We start from the raw sequence: 19,245 nt of genomic DNA, 5'->3' as shown, positions 1-19,245 counted from the left end.
TTATTGAACACGCGTGCGTAACTATAAGAAGAGGTTTAAAAATGAAACTTAAAATTCAAAACTTTTGATATTGTTTCTTTGTTTTTATATTTATCTCCTTTTATACGAAATCCTTAATAATACGGACCTTAATAGCGGTTTAATCCGTAGACAGATCAGAGGGAAAGAAAGGACCCATTGACAAGAGCCATTTAAAAACCGTAACTGTCGCATAGCATGAAACAGCAAATGGGAAAGATGGTAGAAATAAAAGTGGAAAAAGAAGAGGTAAAAGCGTTATTTTATGAATAATATATCACAATTGTAATGTCATTTCAAAAATTAATACCTAACTTTCTTGTGTTTTCAGCCTTTAAAAGTTTTCATGTTTTGTTTCTCATCATCTTATTCTGTTCATCCTTCTTAGAACATGACTAGTATGCAAGAAACAGTCATATCGGAATATCATTTTAATAAGTGTTAATTTATACATAAAATGCAGTGTTTATGAGAACTTTGCTTTGTTACGATAGCTGAACTGATGTTTGTTTCCATTTTTCAAAATTCATGTATAAAACTTGAAAGTGAAATTTTCCATGTTAAGAAAGCATTGCCACATTAAGTGATTTCTGTTTTTTTTCTTATAGATGGAGTTAGGAGATGCAGCGAAAGGGGATGGTTTGAAGCAATACTATATTACGAAAATTGAAGAACTCCAGGTATAAAATGATTTTGTTCATGGTTTTTTTTCAGGTGGAACACAGTTTGAAACACATTTCCGTTGTTTGATATAATGATGCTCTTTTCATTTTAAATAATAAGAAACACTGTGATTTTTATCACTTCGTAACTAAATCATTACAGTTGTATAGTATTGTGGCAGGAATGTGAGATGATACTATATGGGCACCTTTTTTAAAGTAAGTGCCTTTTGAAATAAAAAAGATCATCTACAGGTTTTATTGCATACATAATTTATTGGACAAATCTTAATGACCCTTACGCAGGGATATTTCAATAATTGGGAATCTGGCGATCTTTTTTCATTGACGTCAGTTTATTGCTCTAGTGCCTGCATGAGACCTATTTTTCTTTGCAAACCTAAACAAAGAAACCGGAAAAAACTATTGACATAGGGTTCCCATAATTCAGCAGGGTTACCAAAATAAAATTATTTACGCCAATAATGAGACGACCACGCCATATTCCCAATTATCCTATATATTTTTCGCTTTTCATTAATTGCTTTGAAATCATAAGCCTGAGTATAAACAGAGAGGGGAAGACTGTTTCCTGACCGTAATGAAATGTAAATGCATTACCATTTAATACTGCACGTTTACCTACATTGAGTTTTATTATTTGTTCAAGTTAATAGAGAAATAAAATAAGTAAAAAAAGCCGAAAAATAATTAATATAGTAAATGGATAATTTAGTTTATGTTTATCTGCATGGTCTGCCAAATATGCAGTACAAATACAAATACAAATGTGACGACCAGCAACAGGCTCTGGGCCCTGCTAGGCTGGTCCTAGTCAATTAATTAGTCCCCAATGAAGATCAATGGCCCTCTTAAAGCTATCCAACCCCTTGCTCATTACCGTCTCTTCCGGTAAGCTATTCCAAGTGCCCACGACCCTGCTAAACTAGTAGTTTTTCCTGATTTCCAAGTTAACCTGAGATTTAAATAGCTTAAAACAATGAACCCTTGTCCTGCTTTCCCCTCAAAAATTTAATCCATTTACATCTTTCATTTTGATAAATTTAAATAACTGAATCATGTCCCCTCTGACTCTCCTTTGCTCCAGGCTATACATGTTAAGCCTATTAAGTCTGGTATCATAATCTAAATCTGAGAGTCCCCTTACTAATATAGTTACCCCTCTTTGAACCCTTTCCAATACAAAAATATCTTTCTTCAGATAAGGCGACCAAAACTGAACAGCGTACTCCAAATGAGGTCTTACTAAACTCCTATATAAAGGCAGAAGAACTTTCTTAGATTTGTTTGAAATAGATCTATTGATAAACCCAAGCATTTTGTTGGCTTTGTTACTAGCAATACTGCACTGTTGACTAAACTTGAAGTCCTGATTTATTAAGATACCCAGATCCATAACATTTTCTGCCTGATTTATGACTGAACCCTGTAAATGATATCTCATACGCTTATTTCCATGACCTAAGTGTAGCACTTGACATTTCCCTACATTAACTGCCATCCCCCATTTATCTGCCCACTTAGTAATATGATCTAAATCCTCTTGAAGCTGATTTACTTGTTCTTCATTTTCGACAATCCCCATAACTTTTACATCATCAGCAAAACAATTCATGCTTGCAGAAATATTTTCATTGATGTCATTCATAAATATAATAAACAAAAGAGGCCCTAAAACTGATCCCTGAGGAACCCCACTTAAAACATCACTCCAATTAGAATGATTTCCTCTCACAACTACTCTTTGCTTCCTACCAGTGAGCCAATTTCTAACCCGAAGTAAAGTTTTTCCTCCTATTCCTATGTCAGCTAACTTGCTGAGAAGAGCAACATGCGGTACCTTGTCTAAAGCTTTTTGAAAATCAATATAAACAACATCCACACATTTTTTGTTATCTAAAGCTGAGGTAACCTTGTCGTAGAAATGCAATAAATTAGTAGTACAGGATTTACCTTTCCTGAAACCATACTGCAAACTAGTCAACAGACTATTAGTCTCTAAGAACTTCATGATCTTAATTTTGATCAAAGTTTCGAAAATCTTACAAATTACCGAAGTCAAACTTACAGGTCTATAATTCCCAGCAATACCTTTAGACCCCTTCTTGAAGAGTGGCGTTATGTTAGCCAGCTTCCAATCCTCTGGCACCGTCCCCGAGTTATAAGAAGCATTGAAAATATTCAAAATAACATCCACTAATTCCTCTGCACATTCAACTAAAATTTTTGGATAAATATTATCTGGTCCCGGAGCTTTAGTTGCTTTAATCTTTTTCAAATGAAATAAAACCTCCTCCCTGGAAAATACAAAATCCTCAAGCTGTATAATAGCTTGTGTCTTGTTAGTGTCAACTGTTGAGATACAGTTATCGTTAAACACACTGGAAAAAAAGTTATTTAGAACATTTGCAATATCCCTATCGTTTTGGATTAAATTTCCATACTCATCAACCAAAGGCCCTATTTGACTGTTTCGAGCTTTCCCAGAATTAGCGTAAGCAAAAAACCTCTTAGGGTTCCCATCAATGTCATCTGCCAGCCTTTGCTCCAATTCCCTTTTCTGAATCCGTACCAAATACTTAAAATTTCGCCTTGCCTTACCATACTGGAGCCTCTCCGCACTCTGACCAGTTTCTTTAAACTGACGAAAAGTGGCTTGCTTAAAATTAAGAGCTTCTTTAGTCTCCCTGGAGAACCACATGGGCCAAATTTTGGTACTAACACCTTTTCTCCTAAATGGAACATAATCCCCAACCGTATTAGCAAGTTTATCCTTAAATTCCGTCCACTGCTGATCTACGTTGCTATTTTCCAGTCCTGACGAAAAACCTCTTTCAAGCTCTGCCTAAGTGCAACAAAATCAGTGTTTCTGAAATTGGGCACAAACCTAAAATTATCATCTTTGCACACTTCAAATTTAATCCGGAACCTAATGCTGTTATGATCACTATCTCCAATATTCTCCCCTACACACAACCCCTGAACAGAACTTCCTATGTCACAAAAAACTAGATCCAAAATCGCCTCCTCTCGAGTTCCTTGAGTTACAACTTGATCTAAGAAACAGTCACCAATTACTTTTAAAAATTCCTCTTCTTTGTCATTACCAGGATAAAAATTATTCCAATCATACATTGAATACAAACCGAAGATTTGGTGCATCTCTAATATTAATCTGTACACGCAGGCTTAGAAATTATTTTAACAGTAAATAATGCTGAGAATTTGTTTGCAATTAGAATAGCAATAAAAATAAGTAAGTTTCATTGTTTCTTTTTTAAAGCTCATCGTATCTGAGAAAACCCAAAATCTAAGGCGTCTCCAAGCTCAAAGAAATGAACTCAATGCAAAAGGTAAAAATCATCGTTATTAAAGTCTAAATTTTGAAGCATATAATATTCTTTCTTGTCTTAATTATTTTCTTTAAATTTTAGTTCGAATGTTGCGTGAAGAATTGCAGCTGTTGCAGGAGCAAGGCTCATATGTCGGAGAAGTAGTTAAACCTATGGATAAAAAGAAAGTGCTTGTGAAGGTATATATTGTAAATGTTATGTCAATATTGTAAACTGATATTAATTTTAGAATTCACTAAGTTTTTCCTCATAGAGTTAATTTATTTACTTTTAAAGAGTTTTGCTTTGCTTAACTCAAGCACTGATTCTAGTTTTGGTAGAGTATTATTACTAGAGTCTGGAATATGTACACTAAAGCATGTTTAAAGTATGCATTAAAGCCCCTTAAAATAGGCACTAAAATTAATAAACAATAGTGCACATCTAATCACATCTTGCCACATCTAAATGAAAAATAATAAATGTATTAAATGCCCTAAAATAATCATACGAAATGTGTTTTTAATTTAAAAAAAGTTACTTGGGAGAAAAGATTCTTCAGGAATATATGTTGCAAAGGTATTTTGCTCTTTGGTTAAGAATGAAAAGCAATGTAAAATGCTCAGTAAAAGTACATGGGTAGTTATTTGTTATTCATCTAACTGTAGAAAGTTCAGGGCCGATCCTATGGTGTCGGCCGCCCATGTGCAAAGATCTAATGTACCGCCCCTCAAGAGTAATTTGCAAATTTTGACTAATCTTTGATGTCCATATAAAAATTTCTTCAAATTTCTATATCAAGTTCTAATTTAAAAAAGAAAAAAAAACAAGAATGCTGAACTTATAAAAAAGAAGAAAAGTTTCATAGTAAGCAACTTCTTAGGTACAATTTATATCTTTAAAGAAAGTAATAAATACCAAAATTAACTAGTCGTAAAAACGCATTTTATAGTCTGTCTTCAGTGACATCAGAGAAAGGACGGAAAAGGGGGAATCAGGGGAGGGAGGATTGCTTCCAGAAAATTATCGAAATTGGCGTACGAAAAATAGTTTTAGTAATCTTTGATTGTGTTTGGTTGCAAGGAGAAAAGAGCCAGATATAATCAAGATGCATGGAGAAATTTTCGAAATTGCTGTCGAATATCGCAATTTTAGGAACTTTTTCGAGACTTTAGGGGAAAAGTAATGCTGGAGTTCTCTCCTAAAATTCTTTCAAAATTTAAATCAACTCGAAGCTATTTTTGTGATTGTAGATTAGGAGAAATCGGCGCTCTTCCCAAAAATTTTCCGAAACTGAAGTTTTAAACAAGCAGTTTTGGTTTATCTTTGTTGATGTTGCTAGAGGGAGGGAGATCCAATCATCTCCTACCGAAAGTTTTCAAAATTGAAGTTTAAAACGCAAATTTAGGCTGTCTTCGGTAACGGTAGGGAATCTGGCGGCTTTCCTTCGGTAACTTCTCGACCCTTGTTTCAAAAACCCATTTTTGGCTATATTTGAAAACAATAGGGAAAACATGAAAATATTCTGAAACGAAATATTTTTTGGAACTAAAATCCATTTTAGGCTATTTTTGGGAAGGAATTGTTTTGGGGCTCCCAAGTGGATATTTCTGAAAGTGCAATTTTATGCTATCTCTGATGATGTTAACAAAACTGGGAAGCTTCGGTGGATCTTCCAGATTTTTTTCGATTTTAATATCTGAAAAACACAACTATAGACTTTTGTCCATCTCACTTCCACGATTGATGGGTATAAGCCCTAGCGCCGTGAAAAGTTACATAAGCCAGGTAGTTCTCCTCCAGAGTTTTTTAGAAAATCGTTTTTTACGCATTGTTTGATAACGATGGGACAAAAAGCGGGCGGGGGTTCAGTGTGCCCTCACTAACTGTTTTTGAAAGTAAAGTCAATTTCAAACTGAGAGGATGGGATTAGGGGCCTCTCTAAAGATGGTAATTGAGAATATCTTTGGTAGTTATGTTTGGGAATGGATTTCAGGGCATTCCATCGCAAAAATTTCGAAAAAGAAACACGAAAAATGTCATTAAGCAAATTTTGATGACATTAAGAAGGGCTGTCCTCTGAAAACACATTTCGGATTTTAAAGCTAACATTTTCAGGCTATGTTTAAGTTAAAGTGGAAGGGGTGAATCAGATTTAATTGGGTCTTTAGGATCGGTGGTTCAGGCAGCAAAATTTTCCGAAAAAACCATCTGTCTCTCCATGCATCCGCGATTGTTGAAAACAGAATTTGTTGTTTGAAATGCTTGCGAGAGTATCTAATCAGTATAGCTTTTTTTAAATATAATATATAAAATATGTCTTCATTGCTTAAGTCTATAAAAGTTTGGAGGGGCGGGGAGGAACATTAGAGGCTGCCCTGGGCCCTGAGTGCTCCTTTTAGAAAGCACCCTTTCATGCTTCAAGAGGGGGCCATTTCCCTTATCTCCCCTCCCCTGTATCCATGCCTGATTACCGGTTCTGTCACAAATTTTGCAACCAAATCAAGCATGTGTGTAAAGAGTAGATATTAATGGACAATGAAGCAACACTATGTTTTCTAACAATCTATTTTTCTTAAACTATGTATGCTATGCTGTTGGGAAATCGGCACTTACTTTGATAATTGAACATTTAAAATTCAGCATATTTGTTTGACTCATTATAAGTTATCTTGTGAGAAATTCTTGAGGAATTTTGCTTGATTAAAAGAACTATATGATGTGGCCTGCGGCCACCCCTTGCTTTGGCCGTCCTTGTGCGGTGCACTCCTGCTAGGATCAGCCCTGAGAAAGTCATATTTAGAGACGACTCTTTATCAAACATGAAAGTTTTTAACCTTTTCGCAGATATCCGCTTTCTTTAAAGAAAGATGAAAAATGCTTTCAAGTTGTTTTTGAGATTGATCTAAATCTATTGCAAAATTGTAATATGATGGGGGGGGGGGGAGATATCTTTTAAGCAGATTTCTTGTAGCTTTAAAGAAGTTTTATCATTTTGAATGCATATAAGTGAAAAAAGAACCTGTTTTGCAAACACATCCACATCGAACAGGTGTGTAACCAAATATGCCAGACTGGATGCTAATCATCTTGCGTCCTAATGAGTACAAGGTTCTCACTCTATTTCAAAAATAAAATGAAGGAGTTTTGAAGGAACAAAATAAGATTTTGAAGGACTACTAATGGGCTGTCATTAAATGATGTTGCATTTTTTACTTCCTTTCACAAAAAAGGAAGTACTGTATTCGCGAAAAAATTTTCACTCAAAAATCGACCTTAATTTCCATTTTGCTCACCCCCGAATGAATGTTGAGTTTTTTGTTCGACTCGGATCACACGTGGATAAGTGCCTAAGAACCTGTAGACACACCAAAAATCTATATTGATTATTCCCGAGTTAGTTACAACGAGTTTTCTCGTGATGATTGTATGTACGTATGTATGTGCATATGTATGTCGCATAACTTAAGAACGGTATGTCCTAGAAAGTTGAAATTTGGTACATAAGCTCCTAGTGGGGTCTAGTTGTGCACCTCCCCTTTTGGCTGCATTCGGGTGTTTCTACGGGGATCTTTTGCTCCTTTTTGGAGGGAAATCATTATTAATTTCGATGTAAACTTAAGTGGTGTTACAATTTGGCTGACACTTGGCAAAATATCGGCAGTCTTTTGGTCGCCAACTTGGCGACAAATTTGGTGATTTTTTTTTTTTTTTTAAATCTGGTTTCAATTTGGCCACTGGTGATATTTAGAGAGTAAAGTATTGAATCACATTAAAATTACCAATAATGGGAAAATAACATTAAATTTTAGTAAAAGGAAGTCATGTGATGCACACATCAGCTCTTTTCATTATATTTGACCCCCTTTCCCCTTTGTCACACTTCACCTTAGTACTCCTCTTGTCACATGTCATATTTTTATAAACATTGTTCTAATAACTGTGATGTCACTTTTTGTCACCCTCTCTTCCCCTTGTCATGATTTTATGAGCATGTTTCCGCCTCAAGGCATGATATTACTTGTAGCTATGTATGACCCTTTTTAGAATAGAATAACCGTGGTTTACAAAACAATTGATTTTTTAACACAATCACTGGAACTGATGTGATATACCCCACCCTTGGCGACTTTTTCCTGTTGGCGCCAAGAAAGCGTCGCCAAGAAAACGATGTATGACGACATACGTCATACATCGTTCTTAGCGATGCTTTTTTAGCGCCAACAGGAAAAAATCAGATAAAAAAACATGATCAAAGCACTTCAGAACACAATATATATAAAAACAACATAAAAGCACAACAAAAAATATCACGAATATATGCTTCAAAAATGTACAGGGCCGGGGTTTTTTGTAAACATATTAAAATACAATGAAATAAATTATTGTATTAATTACAAGTCGAAATTAATGCATTAATTTTTTTTCATCATTTCTCCGGGATACGAGCCCTCGGTCTCATAGTACTTTCGTAATGAGACCTCGGCTCGCCGGCCCTGCCTCGGTCTCATTACGAAAGTACTATGAGACCTCTGGCTCGCCAGGACCTCGCTTCGCTCGGTCCGTTATCCCTCCGACTGTTAATATACATTACAGTCGGAGTATGGTCACAATTATGTATATTTATGTATATTATGCATATTCATGTGTATGTACACCCAAGGGTGGCTCCTTCCGTTCAGTGTACAATAATGAGTTTTAAGTGTGAAATATGCACCATTATTGTGCAGATTTATTAATAAAATTCAGCATTTTTAAGAGTACAACCGAAAGAACTTTCAATTGTTAACTTAAAATTCAGTACCTAAAGGAGGCACGTTAATGTCTAAATAATTCGTGGCATCGATAAGGATTAACTTTTAGAACAAAATAACCAAACTATTTTTGTAAAATTAATTAACATACAGTAAAAATAAAGTTAAAAGCTACAAGAACCCCTCAAGGATTTGTAAAAAACAAAGAATTTCCGAAGTGAGAATTTTTATGTGAATTCTAAAATAAAGAACTTACCTTTTTATGGTATAAATCCTCACACTCAGTCCAAAACAAAACATCATCTGACAATGGCGCGTTATAGATACACACCACGTTGGAGTTAACTTTTAATTAACCTTCAAGTTTGAAGAAACTGGCATTTTCTAATGTTTTTACTTCAAAACACAACTACTGAATCTAAACTAACACAAAATAAGCATTCCTGTAAGGTATATTGCACAAAACAACACGTATCTCTCCTGCGTAAAACCAAGAACCCAAGTAAACAAGTTCGGACAAGTTTGCCTTCGCGTTGCCAACCACAGGTTAGTTTCACCAGGGATGCCATGCTTAAAAATTTATCGCCTCATTGGCGAGAAAAATATTTCAATTTTGTGCAAAAAATCGGATGTCGCCAAATGGGGGGGGGGGGGGTATATCACATCTGTACCCAATCACTTAATATAGTACATCTACTTATGTATTTTTAAATATTTAATAATACTTAGACAAACCGACTTTTGTTGCTGAGAGTGTGGTGGAGTGAAAAGCAATAATCATGAAACTTGAAAAAATAGCCATTTAAGCATGTTTTACTTCACTTGTGATATGTCTTAGTCATCTAATAATATTTTCACCTTCAATTTTACTACTTCTATGCTCAATTTGTAAATCACATCTTTATGGGGAAAAAAAATAAATATATGAAATTACTACATCAAAATTGTCATTGCACCTTTGCCCTTCTAACGATGTTAAGCTGTCGATCAAAGTATCTTAAGTCACTGCCATAGAGGAAAATTATGTAGTCTTGAACAAAAAAAGAAGGAATTTTGAAGGAGTTAAAAGCAAAATGAAAGAGTTTGAAGGGCATTTCAAAATTTTTTCTTAAATGAAGGAGTATTGGAGGAATTTTGAAGGAGCGTACAAACCCTGGAGTATTACTATTCTCTCCAGGGAGAATGCTTGCTACTCCCTGGAGCCCCTCTCCAGCTTGTTGTATACTTACTATGCTTGTTGTTATTGGGGTAATTTTCAATTCACATGGGATTCAGCATTTTTTTTCCAAACTGGATGATCTTTTGTATTTTGGTTGCTTATCAACAACTCTCAAGTAAAAATGTCTTCTGATAATATATTTTCGTTGCAAAAAAAAATGGCATCTGTAATTTTCATTTTTTTTTATTTAGGTACATCCAGAAGGCAAATTTGTTGTTGATATTGATAAAAATATTGACATAAATGATGTAACGCCGAACAGTAGAGTTGCTCTCCGTAATGACAGTTACACTTTGCACAAAATACTTCCCAACAAAGTAAGTTTGACTTTGAACTATTTTCAAGTATGTTTTGGAGCTTAGAAGACACATTTTAAATTTTATGCATTAAAATAATGAGATGTTAAATGAAATGTCTTTTTAGGTTGATCCTCTAGTAAGTCTTATGATGGTTGAGAAAGTACCCGATTCTACTTATGAAATGGTTGGAGGCTTAGACAAACAAATAAAGGAAATCAAAGAAGTAATAGAACTGCCTGTGAAACATCCAGAGTTGTTTGAAGCACTTGGTATTGCTCAACCAAAAGTAATTATAGATCATACAAAATCTATCAGAGAAGGGGGGGAAAACTAGAAAATACAGTGGAGGGTCAAAAATCTGCAGCTGTATCTTAAATTTGTTTTAAAAAATAAAACAAAAATTTGAAAATACTCATGAATTACTTCATAAGAAATTTGAATGTCTTAAAATCATTAAGAAACATGTGATAAAACTAATTCTTTCAGCTATTATTTAAAAACCTTTTAAATCCAAAAGAAATATTTGTTCTTCATGTAAGCACCATCATAAGGAAAAAAAACCAAAAAAATTCATTTTGAAAAAAAATTGATATTTATTTTCAATAGTTGATGTTATTGTTTTTAATTTAAATCATTCACATTTGACTTTTACATGCTGAATTCTTTGTATTTTTGGCTTGTTTTTGTTTTTCTTTGATTCCTCGTATCACACAAATATTTGCGTTTTGCTGCAACTCTGCAGCAATCTCTTAGCGTCTGCTTTTGGTTTCCAATTCTTTTTGTTATTTCTTCAATAGTACGCAATATATAGCATATTGACCAAAAATACTAACATTTTTTAGAATATATATGTTTTTTGATTACATCACTCATCATGAATATAATGCATAACATTAAGGCAGAACGTATTATCTAAGAATTATGTGTTTAAAATGGTAAATTATTTGCCATTTTAATTTTTTGGCATTGATTTGGCAAGTTGTTTTTGGCTATTATTGCGATTAAGACAAAAAGAAATAAGTATAGAAAGTATATTTGAAGCACAAAAGAAAAAAAATCAACGTAGGTTTCAAGTCTGCGGATTTGTGGCGCTCCACTATACAATGTTGTGAACAAACTACTATGAAATAAAAAACTTTGATTTACGTTGTAATTGTTAGAATACAGGATCTGTTATCTTACAAAATGTATGAGAGAATATAATTAAATTTCAAATGTTTTAAAGAAAATTGGCATGCATCTTTGATTTGTGCATTTTCTACAATAAGCAAAAATTGTGAGTCTCAAATAAAGTGTTAAATTGTTTATTATTTTAAAATGATTTTAGAATTATCTTTTTACATACATATTCTAAAAATTTTTGAAGTTTCAACTCCTCTTCTAATGGTTGCATCGATGTGGTGGACTGAAGTATCTGCTAAGTTAATATTAAGCAGTACAGTGACAGTCACTTATGGTTAAGGCTTTTTTTTAGTTTAGATATTCTTTACTTTTTATTATTTCTGTACCATTATTGAACGTCAAATGTTTAAATGTTTTTTGTCTATTTGTTTTTGTACTTTAATTTATTTGATTATATGTACAGTCGGACCTCCATATATCGAAGTAGCAAATTGCCGGAAAAAAATTCGATATATTGAAATTTCGATATATAGAAACAATCTTATTTTATCCTAAAAATCCCCTAACATATTAAAATTATAATTAATTTTGGTGTATGAAACCCGATTTCTAATTTATACGAGCATCGGATAAAATGAAAATTAATAATTTAAAAAAATAACAGATATTGCATTTTTGCGCCTTCATTCATCTTCATTCTTCGGCAATTGAACTTGATCTGCAACATTAGGGGATTTTCGTTTTCACAATGTAATCGAGAGAAAAGTAAAAAATAAATCTACTTGAATCATTTTTATTGCAGCTAAAAAGACTAGGAATGATAATCAACAGATAAAAGGGATAATTTGAAACTAATTTTACAATGTTACTGGTTATCAGATTCGGAACAAACTTGAAAGAATTTAAGAACTCCGGAACGAAACAACGACCTAACTACACACCCCTCAACCTTAGAATCCTTATGAATTAAGTAGCAAATTTTAGTGAATGTAATTTTCTTCCCTAACCTTAATTTTTCACGAGAAAAAGTCTAAAGTGGAAAAAAATTTACGAATGTCTCGAAAAAAAAATTCAATATATAGAGATTTTTTAGATATATAGAAACAATTTTTCTATGTAATGAACAAAGAAACTTGCTGGGATTTCGATATATAGAAAATTTCGATGTGTGGAAGTTCGATATATGGAGGTTTGACTGTATGTATTTGCAAATGTTAAACCCTTCTGCATTTTATGGGTTTACTTTTCAAACATTGACAGGACTTGCTGCTTGTGCGTACTTGAATAAAATATTCCATGGAGTTAATTACGTTACTTACTATAGTTTCCTAGTGGTAAATAAAAATAGATCTCAATTTTATGAAGAAAAAAATGATGGGAGTAGTAAAATTAAAAAAATAAAAAATAAAATAAAATAAAATCATTCTTTTTAAATCATGTACACTACTCTTATAAGCTCTGGACTGATTAAAATTTCTTGTTTGATTGAAGAAGAACGTTGAAATCATTTTTACATTGTTGGTTGTGACTTTAAAGTCCTTTAGTCTTTAACACAGATTCCTTCAAATTTCAGTCAGTATAGATATTTCAGGTCAAATGGTTCAGATTGATTTTGTTCTGTATCTTTTGCTATATTTATGCCAATCTATTTGAATTTTTTATGTATTGCACTGAACTAGTTGATGAAATCGAATTGCTAGTAATTAATTTAAAAAAAAATAGACAACACAACTAAGTTTACTGTGCATGTATTTTTTTTTAACTTGAAATTTTTCTGTGTTGTTATAAAATAATGTAAAGATACAAATAAGAGTATTTTCTTCACATGCCTTAATCGGGTGAATAATTATGAACTCTATTTTCTAGGGTGTCTTACTATATGGTCCACCTGGAACAGGTAAAACCTTACTTGCTAGAGCTGTAGCCCATCATACTGATTGTACATTTATTCGAGTATCAGGATCTGAATTAGTTCAGAAGTTCATTGGAGAAGGCTCTAGAATGGTTAGAGAACTCTTTGTAATGGCCAGGTAAACTGAATGTTAAATGAGTTTTATTTTTCCCAGCATGCCACTTTCGTGTTGATAATATTGTTGAATAAAATTTTTATTGCTTTTTAATAAGATATTTCTAGTAATGTGCTGTTCAGATCTCCTTTTGAAATTCTAAAGCAGGGGCTTGCAATCTTTCAAGTTCTGTGCTCCCCTTTGAATGTGAATACACTCCCCCCCCCTTCCCATCATATATATTGGTACATCATATATTGGTCCCATCATATACAATGGTACAAATAGTACAATCGGAATTTGAAGCTCAGGTTAGCTGAAGTAAAGCTGGTTATAAACTGGAAGTATAGATAATTTCACATACGAAATTTTATATCACTACACAACTTTTATTTTAAGTGTATTATTATTGGAAAATATGAAATCAGAAGTAGAGTAAAACAAATTTATTGGAAATAATCTGGGATCACTGTCCCCAAAATTTTATTTAAGCTAGGAAATGGCTATAATCATTCTTGTTTGTAAATTTGCTATTCTCACATTTGCATATTTGCTTGAAAATCTCATTTTATATTGATTGCCTGTTCCTGAACATGATCAGGAAATGTATCCACCTCAATTTTAAAAGCATTGCTTGTCAACTTAACTCCCAGTTCTTTGAACTAATATCTGGAAACTAGTCTGTATTTTCATTTTCCAATGCCAACAAATGCCCTGAGAAGACATGTTTAAATTGTGGTTAGTTTTATTTTTTCGTTTTATTATTTTTATGCATCCCCCCCCCCTTGCTTTGATATAAACCATCAGCTTAAACTTGTCAATGAGTAGTTAATACCCCGCTTAATCGAGTAATTTCCCCAGATAAACAAATAATATTTATCAGTTTCGCAAATATTTTTGCAGAGAAAATGTTAGAATAAATTAAAAATAGATTAAGTCTAAAAAAGTACTAGCGAACAAAAAAAAAATTTATCTTTCATCAACAGCGGACAAGGAAAACAACATTCACATTCCACCAAAATATTTCCTCTTTTCTATCTAATTTCTTTAGCCATTGCCATTAAGAAAATAAAAAGAAACTGACTGCAACCGATAATTAAATGAAATAACACAAATATATGCATTTAATACGATGATAATAAATTTTAAATGTTACATATGGCAGACAAAGAGGGATAAAAAAGGAGTTACAAAAGTGTCCTCTTAAAACTTTGAGCAAGTAATTAATCCACTATTATAGACTTCTTCAAAAAAATAATGTACTGAAAAGGGTGCTAAATCAAAGATATTACAACTCAAGTTGTAAGTTACATTTTTAGAATTTTCATGCGTACTTATAAAATAGATACATTTAATTATTATACTATTTTGTTATTTACTTAGCTTATTTCAAGAACTTTTTATCATTAATATATATGTAATTGAGTCATTATTGTCAAGTTTTAAAACAAATGTTGTCAATTTGGAAAGGTGAAGAACATTTCCCCACTTAATTGAATAATATTTCTTAGAACCGACAGTATATGGCAAGAAGATAATCTAACCAGTCTTGCATCATTGTGAAACTGAACTTTGTTTTGGTTATAGTAAGTTTAAAATGCTTTGTTCCTAACAATAACTAACTGACTGGAACTTTAGCTAGCATATGAAAGCTACTGGTAAATTATTATATTTGGCTCCTTTTTGAATCCAGTCTTCACACTTGTTTGCTGAAAATTTTTCATTGTTTTACTGCCTTCAAAAGCTTCCTAAGCTATTCTCTCCTCCATGTACTTACTGTATGCAACTATCACAGTGTAACTTTTTTTTCTTCCAAGTTTATTTATATGTACTAGTGCTCGCCCAGTGGTCGAAATTCGACCATATTCATAAATGGATATTTGAGTAAACTTGTATGAATTTAACTATTTCCAACATTTTTATTTCTACTCTTACTCTTGTTTACTGCATATATGAAAACATACATTTTTTTTACTGACACAGAATACCACAGTAATAATTTATTCCAATTTTGCTTTTTATCTGTTAATCTCAAAATAAATGGATGAAAGGGGATATTTCGGCAATGGGGTCGTTTCCGAGATTTTCAACGTATTTTTTACTGAAAGTGGATGTTTAAAAACAAAGGTTTTAACCATTTTTTAAATACAAATTTGAAAAAATTTAACATTTTTTAACAACTATTTTAATTGGTGCGCAGATTGAGATTAACTTTTTGGCATCAAAAGCGATAAAATGCCCCTCATTGATGCCATTAGCGCACAGCGCAAGTTATCATAACCCGAAAACGCGGTTGTTAGCAAACCATAAATATTTAGAGGGGCAATGGAGTCACGTGCCAAAGTACATCACTTATAACATCATAAAGACCCCGCCTTATTTCAAAAATCGGACATTCAAAAATGTTTTGAAAAAACAACTGTTGAGAAAATAAAAAAAATTTCTGGTTCAACATTTTTTCCCCTTATTGTATCTATTTCAGTGACTAAAAGTTGTACTTTTGATTGAAGGAAACAACCCCATTGAGAAAATGGTGTGGTCGACAAATTGATAGCTTGAATATTTTTATTTTGGATATCATGTTGCTTTGTGCTAACCCTATGCAAATAAATATTTCCCTACTCTTTGTTTACGTATGCAAAGGAAAAACATTTTTCGCAATTGCATTGGAAACAAAAGAATTGACGCCAATGGATAAAAATTACCAGTTATCCAATTTTCAAAATCTTCCCATATGAAATGACGCATCAAAACTCAGTTTATGCGTAAAATTTCTGTGTGAACAATGTTACTTATAAAACGTCCACTATTATTGAGTAAGTTGCTTCTTCATCATTAGAAATATAAATTTCCAAGTATCAAATGAACCAACTCTACTCGTGTCAACATATAACTGTCCATTCAAAAACACTGGGCGTCGTAATAATAGTACAATTTTTAAAAAAAGTCGACTTATAAAAATATGCTTATATTCAGTTACTTATATTCGACTTATAAAAAGTCGATTTGTTTATGGTTAAGGGCGGTGCATAACTGATGTCATACTTTTCAACGTTTTCGACCCTCTCCCCCCTTTGTCACAATGTTTTGGACTTCACTATACCCCCTCTTCCCTTTGTCACATGTCACACTGTTTTTCATAAACGTTCCTATTAAAAAAAAGGCTTGTTGTCACGTTCACTCCATTGTATGCCCCTCTTGTCATGTCTTTCCTCTCCTTCGTCACAAACTGTTACTATTTCGTGAACCCCACCTTAAGCCGGGACTTCATTCGTGGACAGCCCCTATTTTGTGGCAACCGTATGCAAATATACATTTCCCTACTCTTTGTTTTCGTATGCAAAGTAAAAACATTTCTCAAGCTGCAATTGGTACCAAAAATTTGACGCCAATAGATGAAGAGAGCCCGCCAATTTAACAATTGTCGAAGTCTTCCTGAATGAAATTATCCTGCAAAACTCAGATTATACGTAAAACTTCTGCATGAACATTGCTTCTTTTAATAAGTTTAATGTTATTGTTATTGAGTAAGTTGCCTTGACCTCTGCCGTTAGCCTTATTAAATTCCAAACAGTCAAATGAACGAATCCTACTTGCTACATTAAAAATTGTCCATTCAAAAACACTGGACGTCGCAATAATAGTGTAATTTTTAAAAAAATCGTGTTTGTGATTTGTTAACGGTTTAGGGGAAAACTGACAAATGCACTTAAATTTTTGATATCTCTCCCCTTTGTCATAAAGTTTCACATTTCACCATAACCCCTCTTCCCTTTGCCACACATCACACTGTTTTTCCTAAACGTTCTTATCAAAAAAAAGCTTGATGTCTATTATCCCCATTGTATGTTCCTCTTTTCATTTATTTCCTCCGCCTTGTCATGAACGGATACAATTTAACGAACCACACCTTAAACAGGGACTTTATTTGTAGTCAATTCCTTGCAAATAGACTTTTCTGTACTGTTTTTTACGAATGCGAAAGAAAAATATTTCTCGTCCTGGCATTGGTGCCAAAATGAATAAAGTTCGCCAATTTCACAATTATGGAAGTTGTTCTGAATGAAATGATGCTGTAAAACTTCTGTACAAACAATATTTTTTGTAAAAGTAGGCATGATCTTGCCGTTAAATATAAAATTTTTAACAGTCAAATGAACGAACTACTCAAGGCAACATATAATTGTCCATGCGAAAGCACTGGATGTCGTAATAATATGCTATTTTTATCAAAAGTTTGACCTTGAGATCTGTTTGTGGTGATAGCAAATGCAGGTATTATTGGGAGCTGGAACTGAAAGTCGTCCCTCACTCTGTACAATAATTTATTTAAATATTAGAATCACGAAAACATAATCAAAATGAAAATATTTTAAATGCCCGTAGTTACCCAAAAAGCCTCAATAATAAAAACAAATGCAAGTATTTCATTTCTTTATGCTCAAGCGACAATTGGCACAACCACAATATTATCCAGCAATTTCTTCACACTAACTAATGTTGCATGAAAAAACAAATAAAAATGAATTTTCACTAACTTTAAATTGCTTCTAGCGCTGTTTCTAGCCAACATGGCGGTTTCGATTTTCACGCAGCAAAACCGGGTAAAACGTGTTTCAAAGCATTTTTCGCAAACTTTCCAACCATACCAAGCTTGAAGCATTAAAATGCTTTTTTCGTGTAGAAAAAGTGGTTTAAAAAATGAATTAAAACTTAATGTTTCACGCTTCCAACATTGAGTTTCCACAATGGAAAAGAGATAAAATTAAAATTTTTGAATTTCGCTAACTAAAAAACATTTATAACTTTTTTCTAGTGGATTTAGGTTATTGGACCTCGGGCATCGTGACAATTTCTTCGTTAGGAGTATTTTTTAAACACCTTTCCAACCATATCAAATTCAAAACAATTGGCCCATCCTTTCGCGTAGAAATAACCATTTAAAATTAAGATGTGTTTTTATTGATATCTCCGTTAATTAGCGTTTGATTTCCAAAATGTTTATTGATGACTCTAAAACTCGGCAATAGCTACTGAACAAAAAAAGAATGAGGGAAATTGGTTCACAAACATAGGAGAAATCGGTACCGAAAGAAAACGGCTTGCCTATTAATATATAAAGATTATATTTATTGTATTTGCTCCTACCTGATTTTCTGCAGGGAGTCAGTTTATTTGAAGTGTTTGATTATTATTTGAAAAACTTAAGTAGATGTGATTCATTAACTGAACATGTTAAAAAATTAATTAGGAAATAAGCAATTTTGACGTAGTAAAAGTAGTCTGAAAATCTGAATTTTAATCATTGAAAACTCCTTCATTTTTATTTCTAAAATTGAGTATCAACGCTAAATAATCTTTGAGAAACAATTAATGATACAGTTATAAATTGATTGTGTGGAAAAATAATGAAGATTAATGTTTATGCTATAATAATAAAATTATGGAGAGGCACATGGAACTGTTCACATCCCTCTAGGTGTTGCGTTCACAAGTTCCCCATCATTTACCTTTGGATCAACTTGCAAAAATAAGATTCTTCATTCAATAAAAATTGTTTAAACTTGGTCTTTAACTCACCTGAATGTTCATATAATGATTTGCAATAATTAAGTTTAGCTTGTGAGTTATTAAAATGGTATTCAAGTGGAGAGGACATTGATGAAGGTGTATATAATACCTTCTAAAACCAAGTTGTCATCGCAGAAATGCAAAATGGTCAATTGCTAAAAGCTGCCATAACTTGAGAATTTTTCAAGATTTTTTACTTTAAGTTTTCTTAGGTAAAATATACCATGTTCAGATGTGCCTC

The 19,245-nt window shown here is 32.8% G+C and overlaps 1 protein-coding gene across 2 annotated transcripts in view; it reads left to right on the top strand.

Annotated features, from left to right (window-relative positions):
- The window catches only part of LOC129222718 (26S proteasome regulatory subunit 8), a 36,514-nt gene that overhangs the window by 10,291 nt on the left and 6,978 nt on the right, over positions 1-19,245 (top strand). The window contains exons 1-7 of one of the 2 annotated variants that reach the window (XM_054857248.1): positions 172-267; positions 627-698; positions 3,985-4,054; positions 4,136-4,233; positions 10,198-10,323; positions 10,430-10,591; positions 13,294-13,457. In XM_054857248.1, coding sequence (XP_054713223.1) covers positions 217-267; positions 627-698; positions 3,985-4,054; positions 4,136-4,233; positions 10,198-10,323; positions 10,430-10,591; positions 13,294-13,457 — 743 coding nt within the window. In that variant the 5' untranslated portion in view covers positions 172-216. Of the gene's footprint in view, positions 1-171; positions 268-626; positions 699-3,984; positions 4,055-4,135; positions 4,234-10,197; positions 10,324-10,429; positions 10,592-13,293; positions 13,458-19,245 lie in introns of those variants that run through there. The other variant, XM_054857249.1, reaches the window with a different exon arrangement.

The sequence above is a fragment of the Uloborus diversus genome, chromosome 5 (genome assembly GCF_026930045.1).
Source record: "Uloborus diversus isolate 005 chromosome 5, Udiv.v.3.1, whole genome shotgun sequence".
Lineage (NCBI taxonomy): Eukaryota > Metazoa > Arthropoda > Arachnida > Araneae > Uloboridae > Uloborus > Uloborus diversus.
Note: the sequence above shows the minus strand (reverse complement) of the source record. Positions and strands in the feature narration are given on the sequence as shown.